Here is a 17409-nt window from a genome sequence, read left to right on the forward strand (position 1 = left end):
ACATAGGCTTCAAGCCTTCGATCTTGTTCAAAAGCAAAACACAACGGAATAGGGAAAAATGCTGGAATGTAAATTGTTTTTGGATGCCACACACGGCGAATTAAAGTGATAACTAAAGTAAAAACAAGAGTTTCAAGTGCCAAGAGATTGTGCACGCTGCACACCATTAGTCTTTTATACTGCCGAATGGTAAAGGTCTAACCCTAGTTGTGCCGGCTCCAAATCTTCGCCGGGATCTTCTTTCCTTAATTAGCTCGATCTTTGATTGATCCGATTGAAGATGGCGTCCAGCTGCAAGCTTAGTCAACCTTTCCCATTCTTTCTAACCTTCCAGTTTCTTCTTCCATCTTCCACTTGCTTCTTCGATATCTCCGAGATTGACCTTCCTTTTATGGCTCTGGCTGTCTGCTTCTCATGGTAACGATCAGACGGATTGCTCTTTTCGGTGTGGCTCATACCAGGTGGGTTGCTCCAGGTTCCCATGCCCCAAGTTGAACTGGAGAGGTACTTGTTGGCCGAAGCTCCATGCTGGTAAACATGACTTAGCAATCTGGCTCGGTAATGCTCATTCTGACCGCATTTCCTCCGTTTCCGCTCTACTGATCTTCCTTCCTTCAAAACTTTGTTTTTCCCCCGGACAGACCTGTACCGACACAAATAAAGAGAAAAATAGGGCCAAATGGCCCAAAAGTCGAAGACGCATCACACACCTATGCCGCCCCCTTCCCCGGCGTCAGCACAGCCACCAGCCGCATCGCCGCCTCTCTCCATCCGGAATAGTGAACAGAATCAAGCAAAAGAACAAGAATAAAAAATCAAATCTTTAGCCCAATAACAATTTCTTCAACAAATTTTTTATCATCTTCATAGCCCAAGAACAGAAATATAATCATTAAATTTTCCATCGTCTTTGCTAACCAAGAACAGAAAAATCAAGAACAATTTCTGGAGAAGCCAAGAACAGAAAAACCAAATTTCTTCAACAAATTTTCCATCGTCTTCGCTAATCAGGAGAGGCCGTTTTTCATCGTCTTCGTTAACCAGGAGAAGCCGCCGACGGAAGGGGCTCAGATCTTCATCCTCAGATGTATTAGGCGAGCCCTAATTTCTGGAAAAAAAAAATAATAATAACAGAGAAGAGAGAAGGTGGATTTACAGATAGGGGAGGCTTAGATCTGTGCAAATGGGTGCGGCGCCGGAGGCACGATGGGGAAGGAAGCGGTGCCGAATGAACGATGGGGAAAGGAAAGGGAGGTGGCGCTGGAGGAACGACGGGTGCAGCACCGGAGAAACGATGTGGGAAGGGGGAGGCGGGAGGAACGATGGAGGAATGGGGGAATTGTTTGCTGGGTTTAATTGTTTGGGGGGGGGGAGGGGGACCGATAGGTTTAATTAGAATTAATTAGTATTTGACCTCCAAAAAAAGAATTAATTAGTATCTAAAATTTGCCTAAAAATGAAATGAGACAAGATTATTGGGACGGATGGAGTATAAATTATTCGTTCCTTAATATTTGTACCCAAGCCTTGTAGCCTATTGAATTGGGACGGAGGAAGTATAAAAAAAATAAAAATAAAAATAAAATTACTATATATGACGACTATTGCGTCGACAAGCCTTGTTAAGATTGAGAAATTAACGATAATTCTTTTGGCGTCATTAAATCTCATAGCGAATCACGTATTTTCTTCTAGTGTTGCACAGCGGGACATGGTAGCGGTATCCTTGTTTTTGCACATCGTTAAATCTCGTAGCGAATCAAGTATTTAATTATCTCGGTTTAGGACTTGGCAGATCATTCTTGTTCACAAAAAGAGTGACAAATTATTTGGATTGTATTTGTGAGAATATACTTTAATTATGAGTTAATATACTACTCAAGCCCATTTCATATGGCAAAAGAAAAATTTGTCTATGAAAATAAAAATTTGAATTATACAATAATTTTTTTTGACGTAAATATACTAATTTATCCTTAATAACATTTTTAAAAAGAGTAATTAAAAAATGTTTGTAGTCCTTCCTAAATTTAGAGCGTAGCCTGTTCCCCCCTCCCCAAATTTCCCCAGCTAACGAGGGGCAGCGGCTCCCCCCACCTAAAATTCCTAGCTCGGACCCTTGTTCTTATGCTTCTACCGCCGCCACTTGCAACCGTTCTTCTCCCTCTCTCCTCGCTTCTCTTGCTTTCCACTTTCACCGATGCTCTACCGTATGCTGTCGTGGCGACAACTCTTTAGCGTCGCCGATTTATCCGTCACTTTCACCGTCTGCTTTATCTGAAAATCACAATTATTATACAGTTTTGCGAAATGATATGTAATAGTGCATTTTATAATGTTACCCATTTTTTTTTGTTACACATTTTTTTTGCAGAGTATGTAATTATGAAAAAAGTGTGTATCACTTAAAAATACAATATTATATATTTTCTGGGACTATTACACGATTTTGCAAAATCACGTTGTCTGACCAAAAATGTTGTTAACGAGTAAATACTAACTTGATATAAGATTGTCAAGATACTCTTACTTATCCATAAATTTTTTTACTTTTATTGGTGCCCAAAATCCATAAATTTTTTTACTTTTGTTGGTGTGCCCAGTTATTTCTATTTTGTACGCTGCTACAGGTTATCATAATTGTGAATAGGTATTTTAAAGCACGACCACATAACAATATTGTCTGGGTGGTGTAGTCGGTTATCACGCTAGTCTCACACACTAGAGGTCCCCGGTTCGAACCCGGGCTCAGACAATTTAACATTTTGCTGCCTCATAAAATAAATTTTATTAATTTTAATATCAATTTTTTTTTTTTTTTGAAAGGATATCTAAATTAATTTTTATTAGTTCTCATTTATCTCCAATGTTGATTATCATACTTTTTTTCTATTTTGTTTTCGCTTGTTGGTGAAAAAATAAGTAGATATCATTTTTTCTTCTTTCAAATCATTTTACATGGTTAATAATTATAATTATTTTAAATTCAAATATTTCAATTTTTTAATTCAATTAACGAGAATGAAATTTATATTAATTTTAGTGTGAATTTGTAAATAAAAAATTAGTATATATCTTAAAATTAGAATTTAAAATAGTATATAGATTTATTTAATTATGTGTATGAATTATTTATTTTATATAAACATATTTATTCTTATATTTTTCTTTTTATGTTATTCACATGTTTTCCTGATTTTTAATTAATCTTGGACTGTTTAAATATAAAGTTTTAATAATAATATAGTTTGACTTTTTAAGAGGTCAAAATTGTTACACTTCCTCCTTCCACAATATAGAGTTCTAGTAAGGGACGCCGAGAATTTTAATAAAAAATAGTTATTGTATTGTAAATGGAGAATATATCTCACTTAAAAAGTAGTGTTTATAATGATAATTAATTATATTGTGAGTGGAGAATAAGACCTACCATGTGATTGATAGTTTTCAAAAATGGAAAGGGGGTAATTTTTGTGGACACCCTAAAATGGCAAAAATTGACTATTTTTTGTGGACGGATGAAATATTAAATGACGACTTTTAATTTTGTTATATTGATGGTTTAGTGTTATTTGCCCAAAATGGATTGACTTAAATTATTTGTTTTACAATCTATAAATTTAATTATTATTACACGTATATAGTTAATATTATATAATACTCATTAAATTTAATATTATAATCATTAAGTTGATAGTAATATTATTATACACTATTTTAAATCAAATACTAATATTTCAATTAACATAATTTTTTGTTACCAATTAACTCATAATAATGATATATTGATATTTTTGCATAATTTAAAATTTTAAAAATAAATAAATACTCACTTCGTCCTTAAAAATTGTGGCTTTATACTATATTAGGACGTCCCTGAAAATTGTGATATTTCCTTATTTGGAAATGACCCCACAAACTTGTCCTCTCACTATTTATAAAAAGGTGTGGACTAATCTCTACTTAAACACAATTACTACACTTTTTCTTAAAACTCGTGTCATCACTTTTGGTCCATAATTTTTAGGGACGGGTGGAGTATATCATAGGACGTGCATTGCACGGGGGAGCGTACTAGTCTACTTAACTTTAAGGCATCAATTTAGTTCTTGATTAAATATGTGTGAAACTACCATTTTCTTATATACTAGCATTACACAGTGCAATGCATGAAAAATAATTTATATTTTTTTTATTTGTAAAAATTGATATCAAAACTTAATTATCATATTTATAAATATAATAAAAAATTAATTTTAATTGAATATATTTGAGCCAAATATTGAAAAACTAAAAATATAAAGAAGGATTCACAATAATAAAAATAAGATAGTTTAAACAGGCCAAAAAAAGTTTAAAATAAAAATAAAAATAATTAAAAAAATATTTATTCAAAAAAAATGAGAGGAGAGAGATTTTTTTTAATTTTAATCTTTAAATAAATATAACTTTTACATTTTAAATCAAATATTTACATAAAATATATCAAATGAAAGGTCTTATTGTAAAGATTCCTCTCAACGTGGCCGCTCTCATGAGGTTTGAGTGTCCTCCAATAAGAGTAAGAAATGTATCTAAAGAAAAAGAGATTATTTCACGAAGTTTCCTCTCTTCGTCCTCTAAGGACTTTTATAGATTTATTACTTTAGAGTCCACCCTACCCTCGCCCTCGACCCTTTGCCGTTGCGATTGTTCTCTCCTTGGGTGTTTCCAAGGTTTAGTTTGTAAGTTATCATTTCACTTTCTTTTTGTTTATTTAATATACATATTTTCTCATTAAAAAAAAACAAATACTATTTCTCATTCTCCGTCTACATATATTATTTAGGGTTAATTACGTCAAAAACCATGAACTTTGGTCGGATTTCCAAACTTGCCATGAACTTTTTTTTTATAAAAAATTCTCAGAACTTAAGGGGTTGAACAATTTTTCCATGATTTTCAAAAATCCCCAAATTGAGTGCTGACATGGCATTTTTGAGTGACCTGAAAAATGATATGGCACCGCCGGACGGGAACCAAAACGACGTCGTTTAGTTGGGCGTAAAACGACGTCGTTTTACCTCAAATTCTAGCCCCCGTCTTCTCCTCTCTAAACTCCGACGGAGAGCCGCCCACCAGACCGCCCCTGCCCTCAGTTTTGCAGAGCCCTAGTTTTCCAAATCTCTCATTCCTTAATCTCGCCAGAGCGATGAAAGGCGGCGCCGCGCGAAAGGGGGCGCAACCCTAGGCGGCGCGAGGTCGGGTGGTGGCATAGCGCGAAAGGGGGCGCAAACCCTAGGCGGCGCGAGGTCGGGTGGTGGCGCTGCGCGAAAGGGGGCGCAAACCCTAGTGAGGTGTGAGGTCGGCGGCGCGAGATCTGGGGAAGAAGAAGATTTTTTGAGGGAGAAGAAGTCGACGGCGGCGATGGATGTTTGGGGAAGAAGAAACAATGTGGCTTCTTTGAGTGAGTAGATCCTGAAGTAAAGCCTAAAATTGAAGATGACAAAGATGAAAAATTGAACTTCTGGATTGGAGAATTCTTCAATCCTAGAGCTGACTAAGTATTCTTCAATTCCAGAGCAAAGTATTCTTCAATTCCAGGGCTGACTAAGCCTTGCCAGAGGCAGCTCTGCCGACTTTGCCCGACTCAGCTCTACTCGACTCTGCGACTCAGCTCTGCTCTGTCGACTCTACTCTGTCTGCTCTGTCGACTCCCACACTACCACACCTCTTCCTCTACCGCTTTCCCCCACCACCATCACAGATCCGCCACCTCCTCCACCACCATCCCCCGCGTCTTCTCCAGTGCCCTCTGTCGCCGCCTCCGCTGCCCTACCCCACCAAACTCTGTGTGTTGTCTCTCTCTCTCTCCCCACTTTCTCTCTCCTGGAATTGACGTCGCCGCCGCGAATCGGAGCTGATGCTGCGTGAATTTGGTGTTGATGGAATTTAGTGATGATAGTGGTGGATTTGGTGATGATGGTGGTGGAGGGCGGTTGAGCGATGGATCTGCGTGGGTGGTTGGCGGCGGTGGATCTGATGATGGTGATGGTGGAGGGCGGTGGAGAGAGAGAGGGCGGTAGAGGGGGTTCGATGCAGCAGAAGAGGAAGGCGACTGATCTGGTGATTGTGGGAGACGGCGTGAGGTCTGGAACGGCGCGAGAAGGAGGAAGGCGGAGGTGGTATTCCTCGGCGCTGCTTCGCCGGAGGAAGGCAGCGGCGGTCCTTTGGCAGCGGTCCACCGGCCGACTTGGAGAAGGGGGAGGGAAAATAATGAATTTTTTTATTTTTTTTTGTTTATTGTTTTTCCAAGTACGTGCCACATTAGCTCAGTATTACCACGTAGGCGACACGTCAGCTCGGAGCTTCACCGGAGCAAAAAAATATGGAAAAATTGGTAAACCCCTTAAGTTCAGGGAATTTTTGAAAGAAAAAAAAAAGTTCATGACAAATTTAGAAATTGGCCCAAAATTCATGATTTTTGGCGTAATTAACCCTATTATTTAATCATATTTCACATTACATCGTAAGAGGCGCTCCAACCGTTTGATGAAATGCCCACAAGAATTTGGTATATTGAGAAGTGCTGCAATGTTATAATCGGAAACTTTAATCTATTTTTGCTGATATTACAATACCTCCAAATTCGAAAAATTGAGATGATTGAAAATATTGTGAACACGATTCTAAAAACAATTCATAAATAGTATTATTTCCGTCCCACGAATCTTGAGTCATTTCCTTATATGACAAAACAATTCTCCTTTATTCACCTTTTTCATTTTTTCACTTACCACACTTAACACACTAAATACTACTCCCTCCGTCCCCAAAATAAATTCTTCTTTGGGGACGGCACGGGTTTTAAGGAAAAATGGTAAAATGTATTGATAGTGGAGAAAAATATGTTATAATTAGTATTGGGAGTAGTGAAAAGGTGAAAAAGTGTTATAATTAGTATTGGGAGTGGTGAAAAGTGAAAAGTAAAAATAAATAAAATATTATTAGTGGTGGGGTAGTTGTCCAAAAAGGGAAAGAAAAAAAGAGGAACTTATTTGGGGGACGTCCCAAAAAGGAAAAAGAGGAACTTATTTCAGGGACGGATGGAGTATTTTCTTAATTCTCGTGCCGAAAAGAATTGACTCAAAATTCGCGGGACGGAGGGAGTAAATTTCATAGTTATTTATGAAAAGTTGAAGGTTTATGATAAGGGGACAAAATTTCAACCATAAGAAAATCTACCAATATCGAATAGCCCAACAACTTAATTAGACTAGATCCAAGCTCGGCATAGAGAAAAAAAGGCCACAACAACGACAACAATAACAACAAATTTTCCAAAACACCCCGTTGCAACTGGCAAAAAGGGAACGGCAGAAAGTATACAAATTATGTCTACTAGAATAAAACAGAGATACAATACAGCCTTTACAAATTACTTGATTTATGTAAACGAAAAGGTGTACACGCGACCCCCCATTCTTCACAACTTTATTTGGGAAGTCATGTTATATTTTCATTTCTAGGCAAATCATACAAGTCATGACGAATAAAACTTAGAGTTTAGCAATGGCATACGCAGGTAAATTAGAGTTTATGGGGAGTTTCAAATCTTCCCAGTCACCATCATCTACCTTGGAGAAGTAACGATCCACCATTTCATCGCTGATCAACTCTAGCTTCGAGGGCTCCCACTGCAAAACCAGGAGAAACAAGAAAAGAGAGTCTCAGCAAATAGTCTGTTCTTAATTCTCCGACTAAAGATGTAAAAATGCTCGTGCACCTTTGGATTTCTATCCTTGTCGAACAGTATAGCTCTGCAACCCTGAATTTTGAAGTAGATTTTGTTTAGGGATTTTTACGGGAGAGCATAGAGAGTTAGAGACAACGAGTTAAGAGTAGGTGCATTGGTACGTACCTCAACAAAATCCTTGCTAACTTCTCCCCGCATCACATGACAAACCATTCTGAATTCTCGGATGAGGCATTTACCAATGCCCTGGAGCCTTCCTTCTCTAATCTGGAGAGGATGAGCGGAAACGTCAGATGTTAGAATCATGTAAAACTCTAACATAGGTTATGTAGTTGCAGAAAAAACTTATGCAATTTAAGCAATCCATGCAGATTTGAGAAATGGACAATGATGAAGGTAAGACAAGCTTAAGTTCCTCAGTTCAAAATATGAACTTTTGCCGCATTTTAAATAATGAGACCTCATCCAAGAAATCAAGTGAAGGGATCTATATAAACAAACAATTTTTGAAATATAATTTCTCCAATATCTGACAATATAAATGCATCTGATTACCATCCTCCTAATTTAGAGTAATGAAGCAACTACAAGAGACTCAAGGTTGGGTTGGGCCCACAGATATATGTGGAGAATAAAATAACAAGCAAGAGATGATACTTCTGAGATGTCGATTAATACAAACTAACAATGCTCACTGAAGTGTACCGATCTCAGAGAGATTTTAAGGCTTATAGGTGAAGCTTTCTTGAGTGACTGAATGGTGGAAGAGATCCAATCGTCCTTCTTGTCAGCGACCACCTTTTCCTAGAAACAGGAAATCAAACAACATGATAAAAAAATTGCAAAACTAGAAGCATCCTAGGCAAAAAGCACTAGATCAAACAAGTATGCCTTGTCTCTTACAAGGGCTGCAATAATATCTTCGATTGTTCTTCGAGAAAAGCACTTATTAATGACATCCAACCTGCAGATACCATTGCATCAGAATCAGATTTGAAAATCTGGTCTGTGGCCACACTACTAAATAAATCACACAAAAAAACTAGTTATGCAACAATTATGGATTATAAGAGTATAGTAGTATACATATATAACAACGGAACAAATATGTCAGTTCTGGATCAATCATGATATTTAGATGGACTAGGAACCGTTCAGACAATCAAAAACCATGCATAATCCATTCAGTTACTAAAGTAGGTAGGGGAGTGATTTTCACATGAAGTTACAAAAAACGTTCTGGAAGTTGAATGTCATTATTTGTATCCAACCACTCTATAGAAGCCATGGTGGCCTGCCAAATTCAACTATATTCAGAAAATCTGAAAGGTTTTCTAGTTGTAGCAAGAAAAAAAATCCTAGGAAACTATAATCAAGCAGAACCAAATTGCTCCAAGATAAGTGGTGTTAATTTATACCTGTGATAAGCACTATTTCTTTTCAAATTTGGAGCATGTGAAAATTCTTCAATTATAGTAGATATAACCACTGGATCACTGGAATTTGCTTTTACAAGTGCTTCTTCTAACAATGGCAATCTCTGTCCAACAATGGAAGCATATAAAAAAATTCAGACATGCCCTATCATCTACAAAGCAAAAATATTCTACAACTAAATATTAAAGAAAGTTCTGCATTAGTCCAATAGGTAGCCTGAAAAGAAAATAAACTTTGCAAAAGTAAGTAATTACAGCATATCACTAGAAAATCTCTTAAGAATACACATGATGATAAAGTTAATTAGTAGAGAGACATAAACGAAAAAACAAACTAATGATTGGAAGGAGTCAATCTGAGGTTCGTAATTAGAATAGATGCACTCTGTTATAGATGGATTTTGTTCCCAATATCTCTACTTATATGATTGGTTAGGTTATGTAGGATTAGAATAAAGGGATGGACAAGGCTTTTGTTTCCAGAGACCTAGTTCGTTTTGTTATTTAAGTAGTAGAGTTGAATGATTAAGGATCATCAGAAAAGTTATCTTAGTTGAGTTGTCAGATTTTCTGCTTGGGAAGGAGGAAACTCAGTGCTTGGCACTGCAGGTCTGCCTGCAAAATTTTGTTTTCTTCTGCAGGCTCTACTGCAAGTTGTTTTCTTCTCTTTTAGTTTTTGTTCCTTTCAAAATGAATTTTGATTCGAATTCTCTTCCATCTAAAAATACCCTTCACTCCACCACAGTCTTACACTGGACCTGGAATCTCTAAGTTTTATACTAGAATGAGAATTTGAATATACCCTTTCTAGAACATTAAGGAGGTGTTTACTTTGCATAATTGATCAAATGGATGATTGAGTATTTTTATCCTCAATGGTAGGATTACTCCAATCCCACCTTTTTGACGGGATAAGAATCAAGCAAAACTAGCTTAAATGATAAAAATAATCAAGGGCCTTAGGATATCCCAAAGTTTCAATCCAACAAAGTAAACAAGGGATTAGCCTTACTTTTTTTATCTATCAAGGCTAATCATTCAAAGTAAACGCCCCCTAAGGGACTATCAAAACAAAGCAGTAGCTCGTTTAGACCTTCCAGTACTACTCAAAATAGTCTTTCTAAAATTAGGCATAAATGTGAATGAAAAAGAGCAAGATTAAGGTAAAAATCAGTTAAACATGTAGTAGTACAAGTTTTGAAATGGTACTAACACCTCACCACAAGTACACTTAATCTGATTTAATTTAAGGGATAATTAAAATATTCTAATTAGAAAAGGCAAGCTTTCACTTGAAGGGAAAAAGGTCCAGAACAGCCAACTCAGTAACAACTTCACCCCACTAATGTCCAGCATTCTGGAGGAGTTGGAAAGAAGTATACCTCTGACTCAACAAAGTGAGTTGCCAGACCACATGCAAGCATTTCAGCACCATCTAACCTTGCACCTGTAAGACCGACAAACTCCCCTGCCAGGAAAAGTCCAGTTTCCAGGAAAGGAAATAAATCAGTGCTATTCGGACACATGCTTTTTCCCACATAAGAACAACAGGGAATGCAATAAAGGCCATCAACGCCATAAAACAGCAGAGAAAATGCAAAGAAATGAATATGTCTGTGTGTAGTTTCTCATAAAGGTAACATATACATATGGTAAAGTAGAATTCAAAAATCATCTAAATTCGACTAGATAATTCCTTGTGGTGATTTGATCTAAACAAATAAGATCCAGATCAATAACAAAATTACTGGAAAGGTACTGTACATTATTATCCTCAAAACTGATATGTGGAATGATTAGCAAAGAGAAGTTACCAAAGAATCCAGGGAGTCTTGACAAAAAGTAGGAAGCACCAATATCTGGAAAAAGTCCCAAAGCTGTTTCAGGCATAGCGAAAAGCTGCATGAAGGTCCGAATCTCTCTTAATAAAACAGCAATTTTCTAGATTAAACTAGCATACCATTATCTTCAAAATGAAGAGAAAATACAAACTTATGTCATATTAGATGGACCTATGTAAAATAGCAACATCACTCAACCAGAATAACGATGGTACCTATAATTCATATAAGTTAGGGAGCCCTAACTTAACCCAAAACCATGGTCAAGGGTAAAGGGTTGACCTGCCTAACTTATATGTCTAACACAATTGCCAATTACGAACACATCAAGTTATAAACTAGATAGTTGGATGTGCATAACAACTACTTCATTTCAGTTGATTCATCTGATCTTCTGTTCTTCACTACAAGAAGAACTATTATGCTTCATCCATGCTATTACTTTCATAATCGGGAGGAACATGCCATACATTAAGCCTTCAAACGCCCAAATAATAAGTCATAGAAGATCAGCATTTTCGTGTATGAGCAACACATGGTCTTGCATATACTTTTAGAACTATGCCTCTGAAAAAGTTTATTTCATAATCGTGGTATATTTATCACCTCAAACATATTCCAAATTTAACCCTAGTTGTTCTATAGCACACACTAAAAATGTATATCTAGAATGCTATGTTTTTCTCCTAGATCAGTGCAATGTTCAAAAGAGTATAAACAAGGCAAATTTGTAGATCCTTCCTGCATTTGGGGTTGCAAACTCAAAAGATTATGGTTATTACTGCTATCAGAAGAATACAGTTGCCCAATCCAATATCACACGTCATATAACATTTATCATAGTGCTTTCTGGTTTCAAATCATATCCTTCTCCAGGATATGGTATCTTACATGAGTGGTTACCTTAGCAAACTGTAGTTATGGTTTTTCATGCGGGTTGGAAATGGGAAGCGAAATTTCTTACAAACACTTAATCTTATTTCATTTCTTGTATTAAGATATGCATGCAAATAATGATGAGCATGCCTCACATGTGTGTATATTTAAAGCTAACTATTATTAAGATGTATCAAGCAAAGATCACAAATTCACTAAAAGGTAAAATTGAGCAAGATAAGTACCGAGTTCTCCGTGGCAATGCGGAATCTACCATGTACAGAAACACCTGCTCCTCCACCCATGACAATTCCACTAAGAATTGAAACCTTTTTAATGCATTTTTAGAAGAACAGTTAGTCATGCATCATAGTTCAAATAAGAAAGGTAGCCAATAACCACAAATAGTTAAGACAAAAATAGCAAACCAAAATGTGAATTTTTCTAAATAAGAACCTGGGGTTTGCGGTATGTAGCTATGACATAGTTCATTGTGAACTCCTTTCTGAAATACTCTGCACCTAACTTCCAATTACCTGATGCTCAAAGGAAAATATCAAGCATTATCAACTGTAAGGAAAGAGCCTTCAGTTATTAACTCAAAAATGTTGATAACATCATTCCACGAGAACGAATGGCTTATAATGAAAGCAGGAGCAGATAAAAGAATTTCAGACACAAATTTCGCTCTGATTCTAATGAGTCTAAGTCTAACTAATCAAATCCCGGTAGCAGCAAAAATTAGCTTATTAAAAGGAAACCAAAGCATGCATTAACTTGGTTAAAGCAAACTGTAGAATAGTTCATAATCAGAAACCAATAAAAATGACACAGAACAATTTTCTTAGGAAGCTACACAAACTTTGAACTTCTAGTAATAAAACAAGAAAAATGTTTCACACTACTTACATCCATTGTATCTACAACTAAAATTGGATGTTCATGTTAGTCTCAATTAATTGAAAAGTTCAAAATCTAAATTCACCAACTTCTTGACATTCTAGTTTTATAGCCAACATAAGTGACTCATAATCCACCATTTTGTTTCAACTTATATGCATAGAACTCACTAAACTAATAATCAGAATCTATACAAAAGCCTCCAAATGCAACCTAAGGTTGTTTTTGCTAGACTATAGGAGTTCGTGAGGTGAAACTATTTATGGGGAAAAGAGGCAATACCTTGTTTAATATCACGAACAACTGCCGCTACATCACCTCCAGCACAAAATGCTCTCCCTTTTCCCTATTATTTATGGCCAAAGATCCGAACACTTCATCACTTGTGCAGGTGACAAAGCTCAATTTTAATTATCTTAGTATTTGATGGAAAATACCTTTACAATTATGAATTTGACAGAGGAATCTTCTCTGCAAGCAAGAAAAAGCTCCAACAGACGTGACACCTAGAGCAAGATCAGAAACAACTTCAGCACATGATCAAACCAAACTTAATCAACAATGTAACCAAAGGCAATATCGACATGATGTAAGCAGAAGAAAGCAATCCCACAACAGATACAGGAGCATAGTGCAGAACAAAACCAAGAACAAAAGGGGAAAGACTCGTTTTGACATAGTTTTACCGATTCCCGGCAATCGGATCTCCTATGTTTTCTTAGAGCAATTAATGGCTCATATTAGTAATAACTGGTGATGTTCTATAATACACTCTGATCACAAAGAAAATTTGCACATATTCATTCAGCAAAATCTATATAAAAACCAAATCCAGAAACACATAGAATACGTTGGTTGCACAGTCTTCAGTCCACTTTACTCTAGCTACCACAAGACATTCTCTAATCAAAATGATCTTCAATTACTAAAAACAGAATCTAAAACAGCTAAGGATCAGCCACAATCAAAACGTTCAAGCTCCCAACAATTTCACCGAGCAGCCAATGATCAACCCAAGACATACCATTACATTTGAAAGTGCATTGAGCTGCTTAGGCCTGTTCAACATGAAAATCCTCCCACATGATCTCTGTTCCACCAAAACCTGCAATTTCATCATAACTCGTAAATATTCAAGTAGAAACTAGGCGAAAAAAACAATCCACTATACTTAGGATCACAAGCATAAAATTTCAGCAAAAGACAACATTTTCAGTTCATATGGGCAAAAGAATTTAATCAAAGCCCATTTCTTAATTGTATGCCGGAAAAAACCAGATAGTTATAAAACGACTTGGAGATGTAACAAGAGATTAGGAACAATAAAAAAAAGTTTAGAATCGAAGAAGTAAGTGGAAATTGGTGAAATTTCACATACCTGATCGGTTTCTCCATTTGTAGAAGCCATTGTACTTGTCGAAGGTCGTTTGGAGAGGAGAGGATAACAAATGGGCTAATTAGCAATCAGCAAAAACAATACTAACACGAATCGGTTATTCGACTATCAGCTGCCTTTCACTGAATTTCCACTCCAAGAAATCGCGATTGTGTTTTTACTCGAAAACCGAACCCATTTTATCTACAGCCAATTTTCAAAATTTTCAAAATATTTAGAGCAACTCCAGCAGTTACTCTAGCGGCCAGCGTTAATTTGGCGTGAATGCTTCCTCCAACAATCTCCTCTTCGCTACTGTAAATTAGAGTTGGTGAACAGTGACCGCTTCCGGTAATTTTTTTTTCTTTTTTTGTTGTTTTATTATACTACTTGTTTTTTCTTTTATCTTTAGAAAATGCTGCTTGCTTTAATTTGTAAAATATACTTCATTTAATAGTTTCTATATTATTTATATTTTTAAATTAACATAAATATATACTCCCTCTGTCCCACGAATCTTGACACGTTTAGTTTCGGCACAAGAATTAAGGAATTGTAGATTAGTGTTTTAAGTGTGTAGTCAATAAAGTATAAAAGTGATAAAATAGAAGAGAGAAGGTAATAAAAGTGATAAAGTAGGAGAGAGAAAAAGAAATCAGTGTTGTCTGTATTGCCGTTAATGTAAGTTTTCATAAAGAGTAAAATTTTGGAATAGCCAAAATGAATCATAAAACACAATTTATGGCCACTCATTGAAAAAACATAAATTTTGGCCATTTTTATAGCTTTGGGACGTTTTTGCCCTTAATTGGGCGGACTGGATAGGGTCAGGAGCGCGGGTCGCGTGCCGGGTAAAATCAAGCACGCGGGTCGGGTTAGGCACTTATGGCACTATTAGTGCCATAAGTGCCAACGAAAAATTTTTTTACTCCCCCTGCCCTGTCTACCCCCCAGACCCCCGACCCCACCCACCCCCAAGCCAAAAACAAAAAAAAAAATTTACTCCCCCTAGATAAAAATAAATCAAATTTTACTTTTGTTATTTTATTTTATGGCACTAATAGTGCTATAAGTGCCAACGAAAATCCAAAATAAAATAAAGTAAAATGGTCTTTTTAGCACTAATAGTGCCATAAGTGCCTAACCCGACCCGCGTGCCTGATCCTACCCGGCACGCGACCCGCGCTCCTGACCCTACCCAGTCCGCCCAATTAGGGGTATATTAGGCATATTGCCTAATTAATGGCCATAATTTGTGTTTTTTCAATTAGTGGCCAAATATTGTGTTTGCATGTTCAATGTGGCCATTTGACACCATTGTTTCTTTCTTTCATAATCCTCCTATAAATTTAACAACATTCAAATTCCAATAAAACTCATCACAGAGTAGCTGCATCCACAAATGCTCTTCCAGGTTGCCTTAGCGCGAAAGGTCCATGACATCCAAGAAGCTTGGCATTCACACCATCAGGCATAATCCTGTTCTCAGACCTCCATCGCAGATAGTCAGTTCGATTGTACTTGGTAAATCCCCATTTCCTGCTGACGATAATCTTTTGACGACCAGGAAACTTAAATTTTGCACAGCGTAGAGCCTCCTGAGCATGAGGGCTGTTGCTATCCTTGCAGCGAACAGACAGAAGGACCTGACCAATGGCTACACGAGTACAGACACCCTGGGGCTTTCCAAAAGCACCCCTCATTCCAGTCTGGAGCCTATTAGCCCCGACACATGACAACATTTTGTTGATACGAAGAACATGGAATGGGTGAACCCTCACTCTCAAATGGAAAGCATCATTTCCAGCAAACTTTGTCATGTACTTGTTGCATGCAATACGTGCTGCTTCAAGTGCCTCACTTGAAACATTTTCCTTCTCCCAACTGACCAAATGCACACAGAAAGGAAATTCATCAATGCCCTTTCTTTTCATTCCCACATCATAAATCCTGATCTTGGGATCAGGCACACCACGACAGAATCGTGACTTTGGGTAGGGTTTGTTCTTGATTTGACGATAGCACCTTGCAGGTCTTCTCCCCATGGCGATGAGTCTGCTCGGCTCCCCGATTCAAGACCTCCTCCTATAAATTTAAAGTTATACCTTAATTTACTCACCCCTCTCCTCCCGTCAGAATATCTACATTGATTGAATCAATTATTCATTCATATTATGGGACCACTTATAAATCAAGTCTGCATTAATCTGACTTATATTATTAACTCATATAAATTAATTTTAATAACATAAATTTAAATAATATTAAAATCAAATAATACAATAACTTCAATTAACCATCCACCCCTTGCACACCATATATAATGCACAATAACAACTCCTTTTGTATCGAAAAACGGCGTTTGAAAAATGGTGAGCCGTACACCGAATTATCGCTGAAGTAGTCTTGAAAAAATCGTTGATCACCAGCCTCATGATCACAGTAGACGAAGCCCCTGTTGGAGATAACTAGTTGACGTGGTTGGGAAGTGAAAAATTGACTGACCATTTCTTGCGCCTTCACGATGATTTATGATATTTTTTCCGTCTCTTCGTCGAATGAACAAGACAAAGAATCAGAGACCATGAAGTCATTTTAAGACAGAGAAGAAAACATGAAGAAGAAAGGAAGAGAAATGAAGAAGATGTGATGAAAAAAATGAAGAGAAATAAAGAAGATGTGAATTTAAATAAAAGAAAAATGAAGAAGAAAAAAAATAAAAAAAAAATCGGCAGTAGTCATTTTCTACTATAGAGCATTTAATATTTGAAATTCAGATTTTTATTTTTTATATTCAGCGCGTGAAGACACGTGTGTGCCTTAAAGAGGCGATGAACCAAGCTTATCTGAACAAGCCGTGACTCGACCTCCCCATCTCCGCATCGATCGACTAATTGTTTGGGCTGACTCGAGTCAGCCCTATGAGCCAACTGATGTGAATGTTCTTAACAAGTGTATTTATTCTTTTCGATATTATAATTTAGGTAAAAATAATTAAAGAGTAAAAAGATAAAAAAAAATAATGGAGTTCACTTTTCTTTTGTGAGATGAATAATTTAGGTGAGAATGATTAAAGGGTATAAAGATTTTAAAAAAAATGGTAGAGTCCATTTTTCTTTTGTGAAAGTAATAGTATCATTTTTTTACAAAGGAGACACTTGTTATGGGACAACTCAAAAAGGAAATGAAGACACTTGTTATTGGGGATGTCAATCAGGCCAGTCCATCGATTTCAGACTAGTCATG

At 36.6% G+C, this 17409-nt stretch overlaps 2 protein-coding genes and 1 non-coding gene across 3 annotated transcripts; 1 reads left to right on the forward strand and 2 right to left on the reverse strand.

Annotated features, from left to right (window-relative positions):
• The first annotated feature begins 2681 nt into the window (after positions 1-2681).
• Positions 2682-2755, forward strand: TRNAV-CAC (transfer RNA valine (anticodon CAC)). Its single transcript has one exon. It is a non-coding gene; the product is annotated as a tRNA-Val (tRNA).
• A 4560-nt stretch (positions 2756-7315) lies between these two features.
• LOC131015872 (3-hydroxyisobutyryl-CoA hydrolase 1-like) lies at positions 7316-14519 on the reverse strand. The gene is made up of 14 exons (XM_057944315.1): positions 14167-14519; positions 13813-13893; positions 13226-13294; positions 13071-13134; positions 12345-12424; positions 12134-12217; positions 10986-11070; positions 10554-10639; positions 9154-9275; positions 8639-8699; positions 8441-8539; positions 7901-8002; positions 7766-7807; positions 7316-7676 (listed from the first exon to the last, which is right to left on the reverse strand). The coding sequence occupies exons 1-14, from the start codon at positions 14194-14196 to the stop codon at positions 7539-7541; spliced, it is 1143 nt and encodes a 380-aa protein (XP_057800298.1). The 5' UTR covers positions 14197-14519; the 3' UTR covers positions 7316-7538.
• Positions 14520-15518: 999 nt separating this feature from the next.
• Positions 15519-16237, reverse strand: LOC131015873 (60S ribosomal protein L10-like). The gene has a single exon (XM_057944316.1). It carries the CDS (start codon positions 16206-16208, stop codon positions 15543-15545), a length of 666 nt encoding a protein of 221 aa, XP_057800299.1. The 5' UTR covers positions 16209-16237; the 3' UTR covers positions 15519-15542.
• Between the last annotated feature and the right edge of the window lie 1172 nt (positions 16238-17409).

Source organism: Salvia miltiorrhiza, chromosome 3 (assembly GCF_028751815.1).
Source record: "Salvia miltiorrhiza cultivar Shanhuang (shh) chromosome 3, IMPLAD_Smil_shh, whole genome shotgun sequence".
Lineage (NCBI taxonomy): Eukaryota > Viridiplantae > Streptophyta > Magnoliopsida > Lamiales > Lamiaceae > Salvia > Salvia miltiorrhiza.

Coding starts and splice junctions, on each gene's coding strand:
- LOC131015872 (XM_057944315.1), bottom strand. CDS start 14,196: ATGGCTTCTACAAATGGAGAAACCGATCAG. Junction 12,425..13,070: donor TGTTCGTGATATTAAACAAG/GTATTGCCTCTT, acceptor TTTGAGCATCAG/GTAATTGGAAGTTAGGTGCA. Junction 10,640..10,985: donor AAGACTCCCTGGATTCTTTG/GTAACTTCTCTT, acceptor TTTTCCTGGCAG/GGGAGTTTGTCGGTCTTACA.
- LOC131015873 (XM_057944316.1), bottom strand. CDS start 16,208: ATGGGGAGAAGACCTGCAAGGTGCTATCGTCAAATCAAGAACAAACCC.